Below are 25,979 nucleotides of genomic sequence, written 5' to 3' on the forward strand. Positions count from 1 at the left end.
AAAGGGGATAAATTTAAAAACTTTTGACCGAAATACCACGAATGACATCATATTAGAATATTGGACTATTCTAATATGATGTTATTCAGGACACTTATTGTTTTTGTTCCAACAAAGGGGATACATTTAAAAACTTTTGACCGAAGTATCCCGAATGACCTAATATTAGAATAGAATATTATAGACATACCCTTTATGTTACAGAAGGGCCAATATATTTTTCTTAAATAAGGAAAGCTTTATAATTATAAGATGTTTTTGTTTGTTCTCATTTAGAATTCATGATTGTCTGAAAGGAAGAAAGATATGTAGAAAAATGTACGCTTTTATTATATTACATAGGTACTATTTATAGATTCCATCAATATTACATATTTACATATAAGATCATATTGTATTTATTAGCAGCTACGCCAGGGACGTCCAAGGAGGGGGGCAATGGAATGATTAACCCCCCCCCCCCTTCCATCCACAATTTTAATTTTCAATTTTTACCCATCCCACCAAATAAAAAAGCTTGGACGCCCTTGGGCTACGCCTCCAGAGGACTCAAGGAGAAAAAAGTGGGGGAAGTTGATACTTCACTTTCACTTTCTAAAAGTTTAGGGGGTGGAGGTAAACTTCCCTAGACCTATATGGATTTACAAGTGGTCATTATTAGTAGCGAAGCTACTCTATAATTCACTTTGTCCGTCCGTCAGTCAGTCCGTCCGTCAGTCAGTCCGTCAGTCAGTCCGTAACGCTATGGGGGAAATGGGATTTACTCAGCTCCTATAAAAGATAGAATGCTGAAATTTTTTGACAACATTCCCATCATTGAGGAGCACAATTGACCATAAAACATCATTGGCGTTCGGACCGATTTTTAGCAGGTTTTAGGCTATTTTTATATTTTTCACATTTTTCTCCATATCTTCAGTGTTTATGGTCCGATTTTCAAAATTTTTTCAGTTACAGATATTAAAATTAAATTTCCTGTCGTTTAAAGGATCAACCATGAAGGCCGGACTGCCCTTTAAGCAGGTTTTAGGCTATTTTTATATTTTTCACATTTTTCTCCATATCTTCAGTGTTTATGGTCCGATTTTCAAAATTTTTTCAGTTATAGATATCAAAATTAAATTTCCCGTCTTGTAAAGAAAACAATCATGACGGCCAGACTGCCTTTTTAGCAGGTTTTAGGCTGTTTTTTTTATATATTTAACATTTTTCTCCATATCTTCAGTGTTTATAGTCCGATTTTCAAAATTTTTTTAGTTATAGATATCAAAATTAAATTTCCCGTCTTTTAAACAAAGTAACCATGACGGCCAGGCTGCCTTTTTGGCAGGTTTTAGGCTATTTTTATATATTTAACACTTTTTTCCATATCTTCAGTGTATATGGTCCGATTTTCCAAATTTTTTAAGTTAAGGATTTAAAAATTAAATTTTTTGTCGTTTTAATAAAACAACCATGACGGCCAGACTGCCTTTTATCAGGTTTTTGGCTATTTTTATATGTTTTACATATTTCCCCATATCTTTGTTTATTTTGATGCAATTTTCAAACTTTTATGGGATATCAGTATCAAAATAATTTTTCCCATTGTTATAAGCATCTTTAATATAATTTATTTTGACCATCGTCATCATGCAAAATAAAACAAGGTTTCATGTTTATTTTATCCAATAAATCTATTCTTGATTTTAGTAAAAACCTTTTAAATCTACCTGTACGTATTCCCATCGACGATTTTTTATGCTTCGCTACTTATGGATGTTGTCATCCTTGTTCTACATTTATTAATGCTAGTTTTATGCCATTTTGAAGGGGATTAAGATAATATATGTTAGTAGATATTGCCCATGAAAAAAGTTTAGAAGTACATCCACATTCAATAACATTACAAACACTAAAACATGTAAAAAAAAAAATATTCAAGTTATTTGTATAAAGAGTATTTATTTAAAATTGTTATAGTAAAAGCCAATAATGTAAAGATCATTAACAAAATTCGATATTACACTGTTCACGATAATGTTTGATAGTAAAACAATTCTTAACTTTATCACGTAAACTTGAATAAGAAATTAGAACATTTTAGATTCCACTATATTGGGTTTAATTTATAAAAATCTGACAAAGCCCAAAATGAATTAATTCCTGAAAATTACAGCTTTTCTGTGTTTAACATAACATATTATTTCATTAAAGAGCTGTGCCTTTGTTCTCTTTATATTGTGTTTCATATAAAATTAATGAATGGATTTTATTAGAAAGTTGGACACAAATTAATGTCAAATACATATTTTGTTATTATTCATACTTACAAAGTTGGGAGGTTGAATACATTTCTCCTAGAATAAAACTAACTTAAGACTATAATTCTTCACTCTTGCCCTATTGGATTTCCTCTGAATCGTATTGTGATGAAAGCTACCCTCAAATAAGAAATTCTATATGATCCAAATAATTATAACAACGAAATTTAGTTTTCAGACAAAAAAATGTTATAAAATAATTCTTTGACACTTATTAATAAATTGAATAATGCATAACGCGGATATCAAAATGAAAAAATTATAGAATTGGGACCAGTTTTGTTATCCCCGAGGGGCTAAATGATGATCTTTATTTCTATATTGAAATTAATTTTGTAATAAAGCTTTCAACCTTTCAATTCTGACATAGTATAGTTTTACAACTATTTACAACCATACACTATTTGCTTACAATATTCCTCCATACCTTATTTATCATTCAGAATAAGCATTTTTAACAAGAGTAACAATATCAATATAATTAAATTGGTTATTTTGGGATGAAATTATAAGGACATATTACCTTTTCCAATTTAAAATGCTTTAACCCTTTTTTTATTGCTAATCTCTTTATTGTGTTTTTTTCAGACTAATGCAAAACCCTTTTCGAGCAATTGTTATTGTTGCTTATTGCTGCCAGCCCTGATTCTTTCAGCAAGCAGTCAACTGAGCTGATTCTGTCAGCAAGCAGTCAGCTGAGCTGATTCTGTCAGCAAGCAGTCAGCTGCGCTGATTTGTCAGCTGTTTCTTCTCCTGCGACTTTATGCACTTTGTTTAAGCAAGGTAAGAAATAAAAAATTGTAGCTTAATCTAGAAAAATTTTAAAAAATTTTCAATATTTTTTTCCTTATCTCCTTTTTTAATTTTTTGCTTTTTCAATATTTGTAATATTTCGTCATTTTGGTATGTTAGATATTAACAAAACGTTTGATAAAAATAAAGTAGAATATAATATAGTATCGATGCTTTTTGATAATATGGGTATTTATGTGTGTCCGTAAATACATTTTTTTCTATTTTCACACACAATTTTGTATTTAAAAAACAGTCCATTTTTCCATTTCCATGCAATTGATGTAATTTTTAATGCTGCGTTGCTTAAGGATATAATTGGCCTTATATTTGAATGAATCTTTACCAGAAGATTTTAACTTCCTGTAAAATGATATCCTTTTATCAAATTTAACAATATTAATTTAATTAAGAAGTATGACGTTAATTTTCTGTATTTTGTTTTAAATTTTATTAAGTTACGTATACTAACGAGATTCATTTCATTTTGTAAGACATGTTTAATGAATGTTATTTTATTACACAAAAGAGGTTAAAACTTTTGACTTTGAATAATATCCACTATAAAACTTTGTCAAAACTAGTAAGTAAATTTGTCAAAACATCAGTCAATTTTAAGAAAGCGTGTTTTATAAAGTGGAGGATCCCACTGTCTGTCTATCATAGGCTACACGTGTAACGCTATAAAGTATTTGATTTCTCTCAGAGTCAAATATATTACAGTATATATTAGTGCATATATAAGATAAATACATTATTTAAAGAATAGTTATTTATCGCATCGTATTATAAACACTAAACAGCTTTCCGCGGATATAAGACCAGTTTTTAAAATCTTATGATTGTACATTTTTATATTAGTAGAAAACTGGATATAATACAATGCAATACATAATTTTTTCAGAATGGCTGGGAACTGGTTCTAATCCACCGGATAGTAATCATTTCCGAAGCAATACTTGAAAAAATATTAAGCAGTCGAAAGCATGTACATTACATAGGCATAGGAATTAATGAAAATGAATCGTATTATTTTTTTTTAGTTGTGGTAAATTAGTTGATATGTTGGAGCCAAGCTCAAGCGAGGAAGAAGATGATGATATCGTAAGTATTGTAGAGTAGCCGTGCAACTTCGCCTTAACTAGAATCATGCGTCCGTCCGTCTTTGGTATGGCCAAAATTTAATTTTTTTGTTTAATCTCCATGCCATATGAAATTGAGTTTTGTTAACAATTTAATTTTTTTTAGATAAAGCAAAGTGTATATCGCTTGCCATTGAACCGATATGGTTCTCTTTCGCAGTGTAGCTTCTTTGGAGGGTTCCAACATCATCCCTAGAGAAATCGTCACTATAATAAATGACACCCTCTCCACCCCCCTGAAAAAAAGTATCCGCTAGAAATTGATAAAAAATGTTTCAATTTTTCGATTATTTCAATTCAAAGTAAAATTAAATGAAAATAATTCCCCTTGTAAAGCCGGACAAGGTTGAGTAAAGGTTGACATAAATAAACAAAAAGTTTTAATCTAGTTGAAAGTGTGATAACAATGTATTTACTACCAGAGACCATGTCACGCATACCTGCTAGCTAGTCACAACTCAAAACATTATTTTTTAAAGCGAAGCTTCACTTTAATTTGAAATGTCCGTCCTTCCGACCGTAGTTCCGTCCGTCCGAAACGTTTTGGGAGAAACGACATTTTCTCTTTTCCTTTTCAAGATAGATGCCTGAAATTTTAAGGGATTAAATAAGTTCACACTCTTAATATTTCCTTAATAGTTTCATTAATATTTGTTTATTAATTGGGGTGCTTGATCGATTTCTGGATTTTTGAGTTTTCATGCCTTTCTCGACTCCTATTCAACATATATGAAATTTTCAGGGATTAAATAAGTTCATATTTTAATGGGAACATTACATCTTCTATTACCTATCCAGCTGAAAAAAAATGGATCGCTAATTTTCGCGAATAAATTTCGAATTCACAAAACATATGCGAAAAAAATTATTATAAAAAAATTAGGAGTGGGTTTTTTTTATTTTTTGGGGGGGTTGGAGGTGTCCCAACCCCATAGAAAATAGCCTAAAACCACCACAGGACCAGTAGTTATATTGCCTGAAGAGTAGATACCAATCGGTTCATAGGTTACCGAGATCTTAAGGGACAGACGGACGGACGGATAGAAAGACATCATTCTACTTTCTATTATAGACTAGCGGTTACGCCCCCTAGAAGCCTCTAGGGGCACTTAAGGTAGGAGGGGGAAATGTCAACCTCATCCCATTTTAAATTTGAGTTTTAAAAGAGTAAAAAAAGTCTCCCCAAAAATAGTTTAAAAACCTTCCCAGGACCTCTACGAAGCTTCACTGTAAAGGAGAACAATATCAGTTCAGCGGTTAGCGAGATCCTTCGGGACAGACAAAAAACGCTTACTACTTTATATAACAGAATAGAATAGTAAGTTTAATAGTAATTCTTATTAGGAAAAATAAAAAAAAATAAAAGTCAAGATGGTTATGTCAAGTGTTTCTTCTTTTTTACTATTTTATGATTATAATTTTTGTTTAGATACAGAATAATATCAATGGAGGGCACACTGACAATACACGGCTTGGTCTTCCAGGTATTTACATACACACGTCGTCTAATAGGGTAAGGAGGGGGAGGGGTAAAGGGTTGTTTACACCCTCAAACTCTGAAACCACTCATTGTAACCCCCTTAAATGTTAAGAAATACATTAGATTACCCACCTCAAACCGTTGAACCCCCTCATTTTTACACCCCTCCAAAAATTATTTGGATATAGTTACTATATAGTTATAATATTACTAGCGGCTTCGCCCCTAGCCTCTATGGGCTTTGACCCAAGAGGTGAACAAAAAAATTTTTTGGCGAAATGCGTAAAAAAAAACCAAGAAATCTTCAGCCAAAAAAAAAATGGGGGGGGGGATTTTTTGTTTTTTGGAGGGTTGGGGGTGTCCCACCCCCCAAGAAAATAGCCTAAAACCACCACAGGACCAGTAGGTATATTCCCTGAAGAGTAGAATCCAATCGGTTCAGTGGTTACCGAGATCTTAAGGGACGTACAGACAGACGGACAGACGGACAGACGGACAGACAGACAGACAGACGGACAGACATCAAGCTACTTTGTATTATAGATAAGGATCATTATTTAGAGACAATAATTTTATTTTAATTTTATAACAAAAAATTACCAAAAAGGCTTAATTGTTTTGTTTTTTAACATTTTCCGAAATAGTTTAACGAAGATTAATGTTTTGTTTATTTTTTCCTGTAAGTGATATTTTTTGTTGTCTACAAGAAAATATCATAAAAAAGTTACAATTGCGTAAAAAAGACTGTAACTGTAATCTTTATTTAATAATAAAATAATATTAAGTATAAAAAGCGAAACTTTATTTGGTCAAAACTTTAAAAAATAAAATAGTTATGAATATGAGTATTTCAAAGTTTTTAAGATGCCCTTTTATAACTAGAAATGCTAAATTATCACAGTATTTCATAGTTGGGGAGTAAACTATAGTGTAGAACAACTACACGGCTAATAATATGAATAAAGTATAATAGTTTTACATTATTAAAAGCAAAGCTGTTGTACAATTTGTGCGTTATTAACTCAAGGCTCTAATGTTAGTTTAGGTTTGTTTGATTAGTTCCATTAATCATTTTTATAATCAATGCAGAAAGTCTGTTCATCGTTTATTTGAAATATAGTCTTACAACAAATATTGACTTGTTAGAATTGGCCTATTAAGTTGACTTTTAAAATGATGATACTTTTGCTGATTAGGCATACATTTTTAAACATATCTAAACCTTTGATATCAAAGGAAGGTCTCTATAAAGCCTCGAATTTTAGTATAGCTTTTTAGTCACTCTACAAGTTTTAATGCTTTTTTGTTTGATTGCCTGATTTTTAAAGCTTCGCTTTAATGGATGTTGTCATCTCTGTTCCATAGAGAGTGAGGTGTGTGTGTGTGAGTTTTAGTGAGTACAGTGTGTGTTATTCTTCTCATATTACACAAAAGTATTCTATATAATTTTCTATCATAATGGATATAGCATATAAGTGGATATATTGACAGAGGCAAATTTGTCGTCGAATTGGCTAGCTAATATGTACCACATTTATTGGTCAGTTCGTTTATCCAGTAGGAGGTAAGGGGATCGGGTAAAGTAGGTGGATTGGGAGAAACGTTTTTTTAGCAAGCTGCGAACATCATTTTATCAGAGTATATGACAATCTGGTGCAACATCCAAGTAATAATATATCGATTACTATTATCCATAATGAGACTGTGTGAGTAGTAAATAGTATGTAATAAGCATGCTATATCAAGTATTTTCTTTTTTCATAGTACTTCAATAAAAGAGATAGGATTTTGTATGTTTGTGCTTTTTTGTACCAACATATCTTTTTTTAAAAAGCTTATTTTATATGTCCTAAGCTGAAATTGAAATCCATCAGGATTTATTAAAAAAAATTAATTGGGGATGTAGAAACTTTTCAGACAAAGTTACTTGTTTAAACCTAAATTTTTTGAAAATCCTTATAAAAATTCATTTTTATTTCTCTTGTATAATTTTCGTTTTTGTTTCCTACTTTCTAAGGTCTTAGGTTCTAAATATAATCTATCAATACTTTCCTCAATACTTAGCTTTTTTAACTTTAGATTGTAGAACCTAGGTACAACAATACTGACAACAGACAGACAACCAATCCTTCAATCATTTGCCTTTCAGTACTTTTTTATTATAATTTCTTGTTTTATTTTGAGCCATGGTATTTCCTCATATTTTAATATCAATTTTTAAGTGTCTTGCATAGCAGTAATTTCTTACGTCATCAGTATTTAGTAAGAGAATTTATGGAGCATTTTTTCTTCTTGACTTTAGAAAAACTATAGTGTGGTAATACGACAACCAGACGGACAGGCAGTTTACAGAGTTGCTACGCTGTGACTTATGATAACAAACCCACTGCACTAATCTTATTATATCACCATCTATCTCATGACCGATGTTGACCCCGCTATCTAGCGGTCAAACTGGCCTGCCTAAATGTGGGGAGGGGACTCAAACATGCAACTATCACGCGTCCCTCACGCGCTTATATAACCGGGAGGCGCTGCCTCCCCTTTTACCACCGCTGCCCCCACAGCCTGTCTACCGCCGGGAGCTAAGCCCTAGCGTCCCACACCCCCTTCAAACCTAACCATTGTTATAATCTGTTGTATATATATAGTAAACATTGCTTGTAAATATTATTCAGTTAAATATATAATTTCTGTATGACTAAATCCTGCTAGTTTATTTTGGTAGAATAATTCAAGGCTAGGGCTCGTTGAACTCGAACTCGTTACCCCGTGGGCCGAGAACGCTCGGCTTACCAGAACTTGGTGTCAGCGTGTTTCAATCGAGCCTTACAGAAACTAGCCTATTCTACCTCTGATTGGACCCTTTGGCAAGTAAGGGGACAATCAGCCGCCAACTGAGAAGCCAACTGACCCGCGAGACGGCCTTTTTAGGTCGAATTTCCATCATTTTGAACGCAATATGTGGGCCTCTGGCCTACGGCAAGCAGATTTAGCCTGCTAAAAGCGCCAGTTAAGACGCTTTTTCCGTACCGTGTAGGAGTAGCGCTAGGTGCGCAGCCACGGTAATCGGATAATTTAGCTCAGACGGCTACAGAACTGAGTCTAAATTGGCCAGTGTAGCTGGGACAAGCCCCAGGACACCCAGGCTAAACCTACGAGACAGACAGCTGGGTGCTGGTCTCCTTGAGAAGGCAATGTGTGGCTGCGAAGCTTCAGCACACAAGTAAGCCCTACCACTGCGACGGATAGCAGATTTTGAGCCACAGGCACGGCAGGACGGGACATTCCCTGCCGCTGCCCTCCAGGATTCGAACCCGAGGCACTGCAGGACGGGCCATTCCCTGCCGCCATTTTCGGGATTCGAACCAGCGGCGCTGTAGGACGGGTCATTCCCTACCGCCGTCACCCCTCTGAACCTTGCAGGACGGACATTCCCTGCTGCCAGTGCTTCCAGAATCACACCTAGAGCTCCTAGTGATAACAACACATAAGTGTGTATAAATGTCAACCAAGTGATAAAAATAAATATAAAATTGTTGACCCAGTGATAATTAATAAGCTCTAGTGATTCGAAGCTACAGTCTAAGCCACCATGGTAAGCGATACCACCATAGCTGCGGTTCGGCCACCACCGAAGTTTCTGCCAACCCCAGCCGAACGGGAGGCCCCCTTGTCTCAAGGGCAGGACCTCCACTTCCCCTGCCATATCAGGGTGAGGTTTCCTACTCCTGACCCTGCCCAGCATGTACAGGTTGATGCCATGATCGATTCTGGCAACCGTGTACCAGGGTCTGCTGTAATTTCTGAACACCTCATGCACGCAATGGGCGTGCAACGCATGTTGATTCCGGACAACACCCAAATCCTGACTGCTAACGAGGAAGGCCAACCCCTCCAGGTAATAGGAAAATTGAAAGAATTATATATGGCAGTCTCACACACTCTTATACTCCATCTTTACCACGTGACTGTGGTCCGGAACCTCTCACACCCTCTGAACTTAGGAGGGTATTTTCTCAAGGAGTTCGGAACTAGGCTCTGTTTCGACATGCAACCACCTTGCTTGTGGGTGCGTGGGGAGTTTATCCCACTCCGTGGCGTCCCCATTGACCGGGAGACAGCCGAGAGAGAGTTGAGTTATGAGGGGCCTCTGCCAGGCCCGCTGCCAGAGCAGCCGCGTGTGGTCAAGAAAGGCACGCACTGGGTGGATGCTGCGCTCAACGCCCATAGGGGGACCAACCTACTAGCCATGGGGTTGCCCCCAGTGCCCAAGGTGCCGCGGGAGAACCTGCCAACAACGTTCCCTGAGATTGCCAGCCCTCCAGAACCAATCTTCTCCGCCGACACCTTTATCAACGGCCAGCCGTGTCCACCTGGCCCCCTCTACCTGGGACCTCCAGCCAGTCCACCAGCCAAGCCCGAGTCCAGACCCGTCAAGTCGCGGTCTGATGTACCCGGAGCCACACTCAACTCCCAGGACTTAGCCTCTCCCGGCGCCGTGCCCGTCAAGTCGTGGCCGGCTGCCTCCGGAACCATGCATGGCTCCGCTGCCTCGGCCTCCTCTAGCGCCGAGCCCGTCAAGTCGCGGCCGGACGCCCACGGAGCCCAGGCTGGACCCAGCACCTTGGCCTCTCCCAGCGCCGAGCCCGTCAAATCGTGGCCGGACGCCCTCGGAGCCACACCTGGCTCCGACACGTCAGCCCCTCCCGAGGCCGAGCCCGTCAAGTCGCGGCCGGTGGGTCCCGGAGCCGAAGCTGGCCCCACCCCAGCCACGTATAGGCTAAGCGCTGTCACTCCAACTGACGGCCAGCCACCCCAACTGCGCACGGCCAAGCGAGTGGTCTTGCCTGGCCGCGGTGTCATGGCGGTCCCTGATGAGCTAGTAGGCCACCGCACCAAGGATGCCATCCAACTAGCTGCCCCAGAACAGAGGTTTGGGGAGGAGCTTGTCATCCCAGAAGGCCTGTATGCCCACAGGCCTGGATCCGCCACTGTGTTTCGAGTACTGGTGGTGAATGAAGGGGAGATGCCCCTTCTGCTGGACGCTGGCCTCCCAGTGGCAGGGGAGCTGGTCAAGCCTGACATTTTAGAGGTTTCTGATCAGCCTCCCCCGAGTCTCCACTCGTTCCAAGAGCCTGCGGAGCCCCCAGACATGCAAGAGTTGTGGGAGGCCCTTGAGATGGAAGACAACGAGTTCCTGCGCAAGGACCCCTTGCTCAAGAAGGAGGTCTGGACCATGCTATCAGAGTACAGGGACGTCTTCTCCAACTCTACCCCCGGCTGCACCGATATAGTCGAGCTGCAGCTGCGCCTCAAGCCAGGGACCCAGCCGATCCGCCAGAGATTTAGGGATCTGAACCCGCGGCAGGAGGCTGAACTGGAGAAACAATTGGACACCTGGTTACAGGAGGGAGTCATAGAGCCGTCAGACTCCGCCTGGAGCAGCCCCCTGGTGCCCATCAAGAAGAAGGACGGGAGCACCCGCTGGGCCGTCGACTACAGAGCCCTCAACAAGTGCCTGGAGCTGGACAGCTACCCTCTGCCCAGGATCCAGCAGCTGGTAGAACGAGCTGGAGGGCACCGCGTCTACAGTGCCCTGGACGCGGTGGCCGCATACTACACCATCCGTGTGTCTGAGGACAGCCGGCCCTGCACCGCCTTCACCACCCCCAGAGGCTTGTATCAATGGAAAAGGATGCCCTTTGGCCTGGCTACGGCACCATCCGTCTATTCTAGATTTATTGCAGGGGTCCTAAACCCATTAGGTACAGCCAACCTCCAGTCATACCTTGACGACGTCCTGACCTTCCACCAGGACACCTGGGCCCACCTGGCTAGGCTCCGAGAGGTCTTGGAAGCCCACCGCAGGGGAGGAATCCGCCTCAAGCCAGCCAAGACTAAGCTGTTCCGAGCCAAGGTGGATTATCTGGGCCACACCCTCAGCCGTGAGGGGATAGCCATGCAAGAGGATTATATTGACCGCATCCTGGACTGGCCGGCCCCCAGCACCCCCAAAGACTTGCTGGCGCTTCTGGGGTTCTTTGGATACTACCGCCTGTTCATCCCAGAGTATGCCGACCTCACCTACGAGATGAATCGGCAGAAGACGGCCAAGACCCTAACCTGGACACCTGAGATGGAAGCCCAGCTGCTGCAGCTCAAGGACAAGTTCCGTCAAGCCCCCATCCGAGCGCCGCCCAGGTTTGACTTGCCAGCGGTATTCCAGCTCACCACAGATTTCAGCAGCCGCGCCATCTCTGCCATTCTGAGTCAATGCCAGGACGGCAAGGAGAGGCTGATTGCCGCCGTGGGGCGCAAGACAACCGACCCCGAGACTCGCTACCCGTCCTGGAAGGGAGAGATGGCCGCCATTATGTATGGAATCCGGAAATTCCACGGCATCTTGTCCTACCGCAGCTTCCAGATCAACACTGATTCCTCAGCCTTGCTGCAGATGAAGTCACTGAACACATCCACAGGAATGGTGGCCCGCTGGCAAGAGGAGCTAGCGGCCCTAGACTTTACTGTCTGCCACCGTCCTGGCACCCAGAACACCAACGCTGACGCCCTCAGCCGCCGGGAGGACATCCTCACCTGCCAAGATGGGTTCAGCCGGTTTGTCAGCCTCTACGCCATCCCCAACAAGCGCACCCTCACGGTGGCTGAAGCCCTGCTGCACCGCCACCTGGCCACGTTTGGATGCCCCCTGAAGATCCACTCTGATAATGGGATGGAGTTCACCGGCCAGGTATTCCAGGAACTGGCCTCCAGGCTTGAGATTGGCCTGACACATCCACCACCCTACAACCCACAATCCAACCGAGTGGAAAGGTTCCATCGGACGCTCAATACCGGCATGCGTCTGTTCTTAGACAGAGACGACAACAACTGGGAGCCCCACTTGCCTGCCATTGCCTTCGCCTACAACACCAAGGCCTGCAGATCTACCGGCGTGACCCCGTTCCTAGCCTACTTTGGGAGAGAGGCCAAGCTTCCGGTGGACATGGTGCTCCGGCTGCCAGAAACAGAATATGCCTCGGTTCCAGCCAACGTCCAAGCCCTCCTGCAACGTTACTATGCAGTGTATGATGCCATCCAGCAGAAGGAGGAGGGAGCCATCCGGAGGAGCGCGGCCGCTTACGAAGGCACGGCCAAGTATGAGGTTGGAGATTTGGTCTGGTACCTGGCCCCCCGCCTGGTGCCAGGGAAGGCAGCCAAGATCACCAAAAGATGGACTGGCCCCTGGAAGGTAGTGAGGAAAGCTACAGAAGTCCATTATGTCATCAAACCTGCCTCTCCAATCGCCAGGATCTCGGAGGTTACCGCGCATGTAGGCCAACTGCGCAAATACACTGGAGATGTGACTGCCCACCAGATTCCAGCAGACATCCAAGTTGATGTGGACGGCGACGAGGATGCCACCGAGCTGCCGGTTGGAGCGGCGGCGCCCGCAGCTGGCGACCCAGGACAGTTCCCAGTGCACCAGCCGGCCGCAGCCGCCCCACAGCCCAGCGGCCAAGATCGTGACCCAGTAGAAGAAGACCTGCAGGAGCAACCCAACGAACCACCGCCGCCGCCGCCAGTTCCAGAGCCACCCAGAGATGCCATCTGGAATCCTGACACAGACATGGAGCACCTGCCAGCCAGCAGCGAGCCTGTAGGAGGAGAAGCAGCTGTTGCAATGGAAGAGGCCGCCCCAGAGGACGAAGCTGAAGCCATGTGCCCCCTGTTGATGACAGCCATCCCTATCCGTGTGGGGGCTAGGAGGCCAAGCAACCTGAACCAAGCAGGCGCCCCCATGGAATTTTATGCGCCCTCACCCATCGTCATTCCCCCCTTGGGAACCACCAGAGTTAGCCTAGGCCTCCGTGTCCAGCTACCCGCTGAGGCAGAGCTAATCCTGCAGACAAGGCAAAACTTCCAGCGCCGGGGCCTGGCCGTCGCCAACCCCCGTCTAGAAGCCAACCAGGAGCTGACAATGCTGATATCCAACCACAGCCAGACCGAGCAACGAGTGTCCCGTGGAGCCTGTGTAGCCAGAGCTGTCCTCCATCGAGCTGTGCCCCAGGAAGAGCCTGTCCTGCGCAGACATAGGTTGTCGTATCCCCAGGTTCAAGGCCTGGTGGCTCGAGAGCCACGCAACCCTTGAAGGGGAGGTTGTGGTAATACGACAACCAGACGGACAGGCAGTTTACAGAGTTGCTACGCTGTGACTTATGATAACAAACCCACTGCACTAATCTTATTATATCACCATCTATCTCATGACCGATGTTGACCCCGCTATCTAGCGGTCAAACTGGCCTGCCTAAATGTGGGGAGGGGACTCAAACATGCAACTATCACGCGTCCCTCACGCGCTTATATAACCGGGAGGCGCTGCCTCCCCTTTTACCACCGCTGCCCCCACAGCCTGTCTACCGCCGGGAGCTAAGCCCTAGCGTCCCACACCCCCTTCAAACCTAACCATTGTTATAATCTGTTGTATATATATAGTAAACATTGCTTGTAAATATTATTCAGTTAAATATATAATTTCTGTATGACTAAATCCTGCTAGTTTATTTTGGTAGAATAATTCAAGGCTAGGGCTCGTTGAACTCGAACTCGTTACCCCGTGGGCCGAGAACGCTCGGCTTACCAGAATAGTCTCTACTGCTCAAAGAACAAATAAGTCAAACACATTTCCTTCCCTTTAATGTATTCAGTTTTTTTCCTAAGAGCAAATAATTGTAAAAGTCTTGTTGTCTCAAGTATAGCATGGCAAACAATGAACAAATATATTCTATTTTAAATTTCCAGCCTATGATGTAAAGTAGTAAGGTTTTTTTATGTCTGTTACGATCTTGCTAACCCCTTTAAAGATTGAAATCTCCATTTCAGGGAAGCTTTACAGAGTAGGTTCTAGTTTTTGGTTAATTTCAGAACTTAGGTTTTATCTGCCCACTCATTTTCATAATCTTTGTTATCCTTCTCTTTCTCTCTTTTCTTAACACTAGGTATATTTTTTATTTGTGGACAAATTTGTCCTTGTTCTATTGAATCTACACTGAAATGTAACTAGACTTCAAGCTTAGTGGCGGAGGGACCAATGTCCTTTAATCTGTAAGTATTGTAAGTGTGTAAATATGAACAAATTTGCTCAACCGTGAATTACTCTCAGCACTTTGTACTATGTATTCAAGTCTGCTTATATTTAAAATGAAAAATATATAAAGACAATGAGTTTTTTTAACAAGGAGTTGAACATATTTTGGTGATTTTACTTGATTTTTTATTTTTTATGGTAAAACTCCTATTAATCTTACATATTTGCAGTACCAAAGCTATTTAAAATTTATAAATATATATATGTTTCACATTTAACTGAAACAAATTTGATTATCATATTTTTATAAACTATATTAAACATAACGAATAATCAACCTATATACAATCCGTTCCAAAACATAATAGCCTGTAAACAGAAAAAGACTAGTAGAGTAGGTTCTCTACTACAAAAACAATGTCTAGACACTGAGTAGTGAGTATGTACCTCATATTGGAAAAATATATTTGGATTAGTATAATATAATATAAGATATGGTAAATAAGTCATAATATTATCTAATTTAGGTTAGGAACATGAAAACAATATTTAATGCACTATGACCTAGACCCGTTGATTTTAGCCGCGTGTTACCTTATTGCGTCTGTCTTCATACGTTTATATGGTAATTTATCAGACATTAATTGCTGGCCAACTATCTTGACTTGTTAAGCTGCTTTGCTACCTACTGAAATATTAAATCTAAAACTGTAAGAAAATATTTATAAAATTAGTAGAGGTATCCGATACCAAACATCTGATATGTGTAAAGGAATAGGATAAAAACATTTATCCAATTTGTGGTTCAGATATATGATATCTTTTCTACCTCTGGGACCTACTTTTCTCCAATAGGACAGACAAATGTTATTGCGGGTTATTTTCCTTTTTTTGTAAATACATTATATAAAAAAAAAAGATTTTTGTGCTGAACAAAGGTGTATAAAAGAATCTAACATACAAGACTACCTAATTGTTTCATAGACAAAGCATATAAATCAATTTAATATTTTATTTCAGCTCAATGAAATCTTTCGAATATATATTCTTTTTTGTTTTGTTTAGGCGTACAGAATGGAGGACCCCAGCGGGTGCCGTCTCCCATGTCCATCACAGACGGGCCTGTTTCAAAACCTGGAGGTGGACCAGGGGGCAGACCAGGCTCACCCTCACCGAGCTGTGTCAGCGAGAAGACTCTTACTGGGGCTGAATTAGCGGTAAATATTTAAATTAATCGCATATATGATAATATATATAAGACTTAATAATCAATATAGATATTTTCTCAAAAGTTCAAATTAATGGGCAAGGGAAATAAGAAAATCTTCCCTTGTTTACCTATGATTTAAATATTTTTTTAAAAATAATTATTTTAAACTTTTTAATTCAGGAAAGACAACAGCAAGAAGAAGAGGAGAGAAAGAATAGAATACAGCTCTATGTTTTCGTTTTAAGGTAATCTAAACCCTGAACAACTTTATTATGCAATCAACATTTTCCTGGATATTTTTTCTATGGTCCATAAGTGTACAGCTTTACAGTGAATTGTTTTTATTTGGTAAAGCAAAGCGTATGATAAAAGATAAAGATTCTTTTTAGAGTAAAATGCTTATATGTCAATCAAAATCTAAATTTTTAGATTTTTCACTGAACAACTTTATTATGCAAACCCAAAGAAAATTAATGGGAAAACATTCATTCTGCACTTTTCTCCTCTTTTAAAGATTGATTCTGATAAAATAACAATTTCTAAAGGGATTTATGCATTAATTATTATGAAAAGCAGTATAAGGTAGAAATTAATGAATTTTCTAAATAAGAAATATTAGAAAAAAAAGAAATTCGACCCTTATCACTTTAGAGGACGGCTGCTGACCTCCAGGCTAATGGATGAAGCCTAATACATGTTATTGATAAAATTACCATGAAAAGTATACAAATTTGAGGATTATGACCTTTCAGATGCTCCTCTTGGGTGTGATGGTGAGCCAAATGTTATCTAAGTACATGCCCATCAGAACAATTTGTCTATTAACCTATTTACCATTTTTTGTAGTCATAGCAGCCTCCAATGGTGCCTCTCGACACGAAATATCTAAAAACTACTGTATTTACCTTGTGAATTGGAGTAACTAAAATTGCAATTTTTTTAATACTGCTTAACTCGAGGCTGCTATGACTACATAAATTGGACTATAGTTCAAATTATAAGTTGTCATCATGGGCATGCACTTTGATGACATTTGACTCACCATCACTACCAGTAGGAGCATCTTAAAGGCCATCATCCTCAAAATCAAGATTTTAAAATGGATTTTTTAAACACATCAAACAATGTTTTTGTATACTTTTCAGAGTAATTTTATCTTTAACATTTATTTAGCTTCACCCATAAAACTGGGGGTCAGCAGCTGCCCTCTTGAGTGATAGAGATCGAATTTCTTTTTTTCAAATATTTCTTATTTTAAAAAATCATTAATTTTTACCATAAACTGTTTTTCATAATTTTTAGTGCATAAATCCCTTTACCAAATTTTATTTTATCAAAATCAATCTTTAAAAGAGGAGAAAAGTGCAGAATAAACGTTTTCCCATTAATTTTCTTTAAATTTGTATAATAAAATTGTTCAGTAAAAAATCTAAAAATTTAGATTTTGATTGATATATAAGCAGTTTACTCTAAAAAGAATCTTTTTCTTTTATCATACCTGTTGCTTTACCAAATAGAAACAAAGTACTGTAAAGCTGTACACTTATGGACTACCATAGACAAAATATCCAGGAAAATGTTGATTGCATAATAAAGTTGTTCAGGGTTTATGACGTAATTCCGTCCATTTCTCTTTCTGCTAACCTTTTTTCCATCCCCTGAATTAATTTCTAAATATTTTAAAGTAAAAAAAAACTTTCTTTTGTTTTGATACATTTAATATTTTTGTTTAATTTTCTTTGTGCTCTAGACGTCAAAAACAGTTTATTATTTATTTTGAAAGTTAAATATTGTGTAAGAACTGTGTTTGTTTCCGTTTATAAATAGTTAAATAGAAAAGAAAATTACTTTTTTCTCCCCTGTGTGTTAAGACATGAGTGAAAAATGCACCAAAATGCCAAAAACATAACATTGTTAACTTTGTACTATATTTAATCTATTGTTTTTTTTCTTCTTTTTGGGTTCGGTAGCTGGCGTTAAGCTGCCTAAAATCCGCAATTAAACCACCTCATTATTAGTTTCTTCAAATTCATATTTTTTAGGCCTTTTACAACAGCTATAAGGCGATCAGCAAATAGTGCCGAATAAAAAATGACTTCATAGAAAACAAATGACCAATGATAGCCAGAATATTTTTACCATTGGTCAATTACAATGTATACTAGCCTATCATTGGTCATTTGTATTGTATGGCGTCATTTTTTATAAGGCACTTTTTGCTGCTTTCTGTATAGCAAAAAAGTGGCGGGTTTATAACGGCTACCTTGCCTGTATTTCTTTCTCTCTCATTTTTATAAATTGATGGAAGGTTTTTATTTGATGAACAAATAATGGTCTAGTTAATCTTGTAACAAGACTAGTCTTTTCATTCTTTAGCTACTTTTTATTTATATATGTATAACAGCAATCTTATTTCATCTTTCTTAAGGTTTAAAGTAAAATGAAAAATATATAAATATTTCAAGGATTTTAAGGATTTTATCTAATCTTTTAAGAATAAGTCATCACGATAAAAAGGTAGTGCAAGTTACAGACGAAATAAGTAAATGAGCTAATTGTAACAAGTTAATAACTCTAAGTACAATCTAAAAAGTCTTTGGTTTTATATAATGATCATAAGCTTTATTATCTTAAACAACCTACCTGTATCTCTATCAATAATTTTCTGTGTTTAGATCTCAGCTGCACTTTTCCATTTATTATTGAGAAATTGTATTATAAATCATCTTTATAAATGACACCATCTAAATATACAAGTGTGTAGATAATTTAGTGTATGAATTATCATAAAAATTATCATTTTTGTCCTGAATTCATCTGTATCTTTTTATTCTATCTATTTCTCTCTTTCTCTCTCTCTCTCTCTCTAATTAATATTATCTATCTCTATTAACCTTTTTTTAGCCACTAATATTCTCTAATTTAATATTTCCTTGAATCAAATTAAGTATCTTTACTATAAAAAAACAAGCTATTATTGTAATTAGATGAAAATAAGAAAAGTTTGATTTACCAGTGGTAATAACCAATATAATAATGAAAACAAGATAGAGACACTTCCAAAAAGTACAGATATGGATATTAAAAAAAAAACATTATTAAAACTCCTACTATTTTCAGGGCTATATCCTACCCATTCAATGCTAAGCAGCCCAATGACATGTCCAAACGTCACCAGAAGGTTACAAAAGAAGGCCTAGAAAAATTAAGATCCAAAGTTGATGTGAGTATTTTAAATTTTTGTATGATTTGTACATTAGGTATTGTTTTCAAATAATGTTTTTTTAACAAATTTCATTAAGTAAGGTTTTAAAAGAGTTTAAATTTAATTTAAAAATTTTGTATTTTGAAATTAAAACCTCGAACAAAAGCTTTTATAATGAACAAGTTAATTGAAAATTAGTTGAATTACTTTCATGGAAAAATTAATAACAAGTAGTAAAATAAAATTTACCAGAGTTTTTTATGAAATATTTTTTTGGGTCTTAAGGGCTAAGACAATTGATGATAAATTGATGTACATCCCCAATGATGATAAACACATTTACCTCTTCTGTAATATAAATTGTTGGCTGAAAAGTTTTTAAGCCAAAATTACGATGAATAAAACGATGGGTACCAGTGTAATTAACAGCTAAATGTCCCCTTCCTCCCAGATTATTTTATTACTGATGTGTTTGAAAGTAATGATTTATAGAATTAAAGGACTTGTCTTTTTTATCTAATTAGGGAACAATTATATTTTATGTTTTTTCAGGCTTTTCTGCGGGGAGAAACTCAAATCCCATGTGATGAAGCTTTTCAGAATGCTGTGCATTGTTATAATGATATTTTCCTTAAGGTAATAGATTCATAATTAAATTGAAAAGAACAAAGATGATAATATCCAATAGAAAAGCAGTTTTTGATTAATAATTAATTAATTAAATAAGTCATAAAACAAACTTTTGCAGAGGGGCTTTGCTTTGAATTTATTAGTTGTTGACATGCATTAATAATCAAATTAAAGAAAGATAAAGTTATTTTATATTTATTAAAGTTGGTGTATGATTTAATGTTGATCATGATAAAATATACAGATTTACCATTTTTCTCAACTGTGTCTGATTGACCACCTAATGATAACAAATCTTTTCTAATTCTAAATATTGTATTCTTAAACGGAAATCCTATTTATAGTCTGAACGTGTGACCGGCCTATCATCTGGAGGTGGTCTTAGTCAACATGATTGTAGAGAAGTTTTTAAACATCAAATAGAAAAGGTAACTAAAATTAATGATATATATGTGAGTATCATGTCTATCTCGTCTCTAAGATCTTTAAAACAATCGATTTGTTTTCCTCGGAATTTTTTTAAAATATCTAAGTAACTGGACAAAGTGTCTCAAAAATTAGCCATGTGACGTCATAAAAAAAGAAGGATTATTCATCTCTTTTTTAAGGGTTTTCTTTTCCACTTCTCCTCTTATTCCCTCATTTTTATGACGTCACATGGCTCATTTTTGATACACTTTGTCCAGTTACATATCTAACCCACCCAAACAAAATCTGCATAGATCATCAACCAGTTGATATGTGAATAACTTTAATATATATCTATAGCTATCTCTCTTGCAAATATTTTATACCAAACTTATATTTTGATATGCAATATTGAAAGATGGATCAAAAAGAAATGAGAATGCATTGACCCGAGAAGTTTGATTGATGTTGTAAATATCAATTATCTAACTTTCATAAATGTATATCTTAGATGCTAAATTTTACACATCTTATCTAATATGAAGGGATGGGAAAATTAAGAGAAGGGCAGTGATCGGACAACCATTTAATTACCAATAGATAGACAGACAGATGGAAACGAATACTTAGGGAGTATCTTCGCTACAATTAAATGAAATCTATAGAAACAAATATTCTTTTTTGAGGGTATGATTTGGCCAAATTTCTTAGGTACCCTCCTCCAAAATAGTTATAAACCTTCCAGCCTATAAAAATAAAACCTTCATTATTAAGGAGAACCATATCGGTATAGAAGTTTTCGATATCTTGAGCTACAAACATACAACCAGTCATCCTGTTACTTTTATAAAAGGATTATTCAGACATACAAATCATGAAATGAACATGCAAGCGCGTAGCCGCACAGCAAAGAACAATTTTAATTATGAAATATGCAAAAAAATATATTTTTTTAATGCGCAATCCTAATTTTAGAGAATCCGTCAAATTCCTGAGATAGATGGATTGAGCAAGGAAACTGTGATGACAAGCTGGCTGGCAAAATACGATGCAATCACTAAAGGTAACATATTTAAGCTACATATGATATTTTTAACTGGTTAATCTGCCATATAGCTAACCCTGGAGTCTATAGCTAACCCTGGAGTCCTGTAAATTAGGTTATTTTTCATCAATTTAAGTATAAATTAAGCATAAATATTTTGCTTTTTAACAATTATCACTAATTGCTTGGCTAAACAGAACAAAATGTTATAAAAACTTTTTTTGGGAAACTGTTTTATGTTGTTATTATACTTTAGAAGACGAACAGAGACGCCCTGGTCAGCGGTTACCCATCTCAATGTTGGGTAACGAGGTGATGACCAAGGAACAGCTATTCGATCTTTTCCAACAAGTTCTGAATATCAAGAAGTTTGAACATCAACTCTTGTATAATGCAATGCAGGTCAGTTCATTGGATAGTCTGGTGGTATAAATCTGTTGGGGAAAAGTAAAAGAATGTTATCACGACACGATGCTTATGCTTACTTACGCTAATTGGATAAATGAAGGTTTTCATAACTACTGGAGCATTGAGGTTAATAAAAGTTCAACCAACATGTATCTAATAATCCCCAAAAATATTTTTCTCCAAATTGAGAGAGAAATAGATCACAGGGAGGGGAGGACATTTAACTGTATATTACACAAGTCCCCAAAGAATTACAATAAAAAAAATTTATTCGTCAAATTAAAAATTTTGGGAATCTCATTGAATTTTGATTGATTTGTTCATTAACTTGTGTGCCCAAACCTTTCAACCACTAATTGTTATATACAGTAGGAGTCATCATCATTGGGGATGTATATCAATTTTTCGGCCATTGTCGTATCCCTTTAGATCCCTGGAGAGAACATAACAAAGATAAAGTTAGATGTTAAAATGTTTTGGGAGTTGTTTTGGACATTTCAAACCAAGAGTAAATTAATTTCAGGCATTTAGAAATAAGCATTAAACTATTTTTCCTAAACACTAATAAAATATTTTACTAAAAATTGACATTGCACATTTCCAAGCGATTGACATTTGTATTTGTTATTAAAACTGTTTATACTTTCTTATTGTCCCCTTCTCCTATAGTCTGTAGTATCTTTGGAAACCATAATAAACATTTCAAAAGTCTGACAGACAAACTATCTTATTAGGTAGCTTTTTTAGGTTATTGTTTTACAAATTCTATTATGTTCTATAGACAACACTTTTATCTCACTTTTCCTATTGTTAAAAGCTTTGTCTAACTTTTTTCTCTATATATAATAAACATAATATATCTAGACGGTCCATCTGACCCCATTGTTCGTCAAACTTAAAAAGGGATTTTTTGCAGATAAAAACTTTTGTTTAAATTTTGTTACTCACGAAATACGGACGACATTATTTACGTCGAAATATTTCGACGATATAAATTTTTGAAAGCTAACCTTTTTAAATTTTTTTAAAAATTCAATTATTCGAGTAAAGATTTTTTACATGAAAGCTCTATCCTATGACATGCGACAATTTATAGCTGATTCATAATCCGGACGAAATGAAAGATCAGTAAAATGTTATGACCAATGAGATGTCTTTAATTTACCTTTAGTATTCTCCTATTGGCTGTTTAGACATTATGTCTCTTGGTTATCTCTATTCTCTATATAATACAACTTTTGATATTTCTTCTTATCTTGATATTTTGCCAGGCTTAATAGGAAAAGTTTTGTAAATAATGTTTGATGTACTTGTATTATAGTAATACTAAACATAAACTTTGATTAATTTTCTAGCTTCATGTATAATCATAAAGAGTTGTTTTAAATATTTTTAGTAGCATAGCTATTTAATAATGACCTGTCTGTCTGTCTGTCCATTTGTACATTTAGTTTTCTGTGAATGTGTTTTATTATTTATTTCTTTTCTTTGAATACTCTCCTATTTTTCTCTATATTCAATATTTTTAGTAGCAAAGCTACTTTATATTGACCTATTTGTCTGTCTGTCCGTTAATCTGTACATTTAGTTTTCTTTGAATATTTTTTATTATTAATTTTTGCTCTTTATATTCTACTCTATTTTTAAAAAGAAATATTATTAATCGTGCTGTTTTTCACCTAATAACTTTTTCAGTTGGATTCCATGGACGAGCAGGCAGCAGCCATCAGGAGAGAGTTAGATGCCAGGAGAGAAAGAGTTGCTATGATGGAGAAGGTAAAATTTAATCGCTCAAGCCTTACAGATATTTCATATAAAGGAAAAACATTTATTGTTAAGAATAACAGCTTATTTAAATACTGTACTAGATTTTTTATATTTTATAAACTCTACATCATATAGTTTTCGTCAATGTCTATAATCCTGACTGTATCTTTAAACATTTAGTGCTGCTCACTGCCACTTCCACTGCCGATTAAATATGGATCTTTAAATCAAAATGGCACTTTTAGGCTTGGAAACACCGAGCCGGTGGGTGTTTCCAAAATGTTCCAAAGTGCTTACCACTGCTATTTTGATTTAAAGATCGCTATTAGGTGAGCCGTTTTCAAAATCAGCTAACTAGAGGCATAGCTGTGATTGATCCAGCTCTGTTAACTTTTAAACCTGAATCCTATTTACTTCCGTATTCATAGTCTTATTAGTTTGTATTGATGAAAGGATTAACTAAAAGGCGAGGTTAAGAAATATAATATAATGAAATATCGATTAACAATATAAACCAGAGAAAATTCCTAAAGGAGATGTTAAACAAAGGTGTGTGTTTTTACGTGGGTGTGTGTTCAGAAATTTTATAGCTTCGGGTAAATTGATATAATGAAATATAAATTATTGTATTCTAATAACTGTAAGTTTTAAGAACCCACCTCAGGGCTAGGCAGCCGCGCCTAAGCCGCAAACAAGCCTCAAATCAAGACCCGATGGTGTAACAAAAATTTCTTTTTGAAAGATAAATTCTAAGTTTAGGAAAAGATAGGGACGGTCGGCACTCTTGACATAATTTTGCCTTTGAAACAGTGGCTTGTGGTAGGGGGCTGTAGGTTGGTGTCGATTTGAAATTCGGTGGGTCTGCCTTTCTTTTTCTACATTCCTTAAGGTTTTATCCCATTCTCCCCCACTGTGCACGCCACTGATAGAAATCAAGGAACAATTGGATGTTTTATCTATACTCCTCTAATATTATGTATATAAAAGAACTATATCAAGAATATACAATAGTATTACGTATAACCTAAACAGCTCAGTAATTAGCATGTTCATTTGCACAAATAGACTTGCAGTCTGCTACCGAGCTTCCTTATAAGGATTATACGATCATATGATAAAGCATTTTTTTCTAACATCTTTATGCTGATTTATAATAATAATTGGACAAATTCAATATATCAAAACATATTTATATATTCAGGATAGAAAATTGATGCCAAGATTCGTTCTGAAGGATATGGAAGGATTATTTATTGAAGAAATGAATTCTGCAATCAATTTATTAAAGGTAACAATTAGTACAAAACAAAAACTGCTGAACAAAAATTTATTCCAAACATAAAAAAAATAACTACCTATCGACTTTGTTCTAAAAAAAGCAGGGTTCGGAAGCCGCTCCTCAGCCGCGCATAAGCCTCAGTTTTAAACCTGCTTGTGAGCAGAAAAAGAAATTTTTGAAAGAAGGATTGTCTACTAAAGAGACAGTTTTATACATCCAGCTAAATTTTATAGTGATAAAATGACGATTTCACTGAGGCTTACACGCGGCTTACGCGCGGCTTCCGATCCCTGAAAAAAAGCTAGCAAATTATCTTATGCTCTTTTGTAGCAAATGAGCTGTGTTCATATTCATATTGGTTGATTTCAAAGACCCAAGTCGACACAGGTTCCAAAGTTATTCAAACCATTCCCCCTCTATTGTTTTACTCTAATCGTTCAAATATAATTAACTATAGTATTTCAAGTGTATCAATTGTATTGAATTAATTTATATAGGCCAACCTAGAATCCATCCCCATACAGTTAGAAAGAACAGGAAAAAAGAAAAAGGGAATTAAACCAGGGTAAGTTAAATACTTTTATTTTGCTATAAGATTTTTAAATAAGAAAAATTTATTACTTCAAAAATAATTGTTTCTTTTATTTATTTTTCTATAATAACGTCATCTATTGACATTAATCTAATTTTTTATTAAAACTTATCTTAGTGTTCTTTGACATATGTGACGATGTCTTGTAAAAATTATGTTTGTCTAAAAAAAAATGTACATAATGTTAAACAAGATAATTTGATTATAGTCAAACATGATTTTATAGTTTTTTCTCAAAGTCTTTTTCTTAATTCTTTAACAGTTTCAATGTATTTTTAGTTTTAATGAAAAAGAGATTCAGATATACAACGATAATAACTGCAGTACTTGTGAATGTAACATATTTATTAAGCTATAAAAATTGGAAAGAATTTTAATGAATATAATAGATTTGAAATCTGCATAAAATTTTAAGGATTTTTTATAAAATTCGTTTTTTATATAATTCATGATTTAAAAGCGCAAATCCAATTTAAGTTAATAAATTTTGACCAATAGGATAGGTGTATTGGAAACTTCCTGCGCTCTAATTGGTTGAATGATGTACGTCACTTAAGCTTCTCCAATCAGGGCGCAGATTGTTTTCAATCCACCAATCACAAATGTCAAAATTATTTAACTTAATTT

General features: G+C 36.7%; 1 protein-coding gene across 12 annotated transcripts in view; it reads left to right on the forward strand.

Moving 5' to 3' along the window:
* Positions 1 to 2,889: 2,889 nt before the first annotated feature.
* The window catches only part of Cadps (calcium-dependent secretion activator 1), a 73,501-nt gene continuing 50,411 nt past the window's right edge, over positions 2,890 to 25,979 (forward strand). For all 12 annotated transcript variants that reach the window (XM_080153186.1, XM_080153180.1, XM_080153189.1 and 9 more), the window contains exons 1-13: positions 2,890 to 3,086; positions 4,139 to 4,199; positions 5,667 to 5,721; positions 15,874 to 16,025; positions 16,199 to 16,263; positions 19,139 to 19,241; positions 19,776 to 19,859; positions 20,198 to 20,281; positions 21,237 to 21,324; positions 21,563 to 21,708; positions 23,410 to 23,490; positions 24,683 to 24,769; positions 25,258 to 25,325. In XM_080153186.1, coding sequence (XP_080009312.1) covers positions 4,158 to 4,199; positions 5,667 to 5,721; positions 15,874 to 16,025; positions 16,199 to 16,263; positions 19,139 to 19,241; positions 19,776 to 19,859; positions 20,198 to 20,281; positions 21,237 to 21,324; positions 21,563 to 21,708; positions 23,410 to 23,490; positions 24,683 to 24,769; positions 25,258 to 25,325 — 1,055 coding nt within the window. In that variant the 5' untranslated portion in view covers positions 2,890 to 3,086; positions 4,139 to 4,157. The remainder of the gene's footprint in view (positions 3,087 to 4,138; positions 4,200 to 5,666; positions 5,722 to 15,873; positions 16,026 to 16,198; positions 16,264 to 19,138; positions 19,242 to 19,775; positions 19,860 to 20,197; positions 20,282 to 21,236; positions 21,325 to 21,562; positions 21,709 to 23,409; positions 23,491 to 24,682; positions 24,770 to 25,257; positions 25,326 to 25,979) is intronic.

This window comes from Acartia tonsa, chromosome 3, assembly GCF_053477335.1.
Source record: "Acartia tonsa isolate MP-2025a chromosome 3, ASM5347733v1, whole genome shotgun sequence".
Lineage (NCBI taxonomy): Eukaryota > Metazoa > Arthropoda > Copepoda > Calanoida > Acartiidae > Acartia > Acartia tonsa.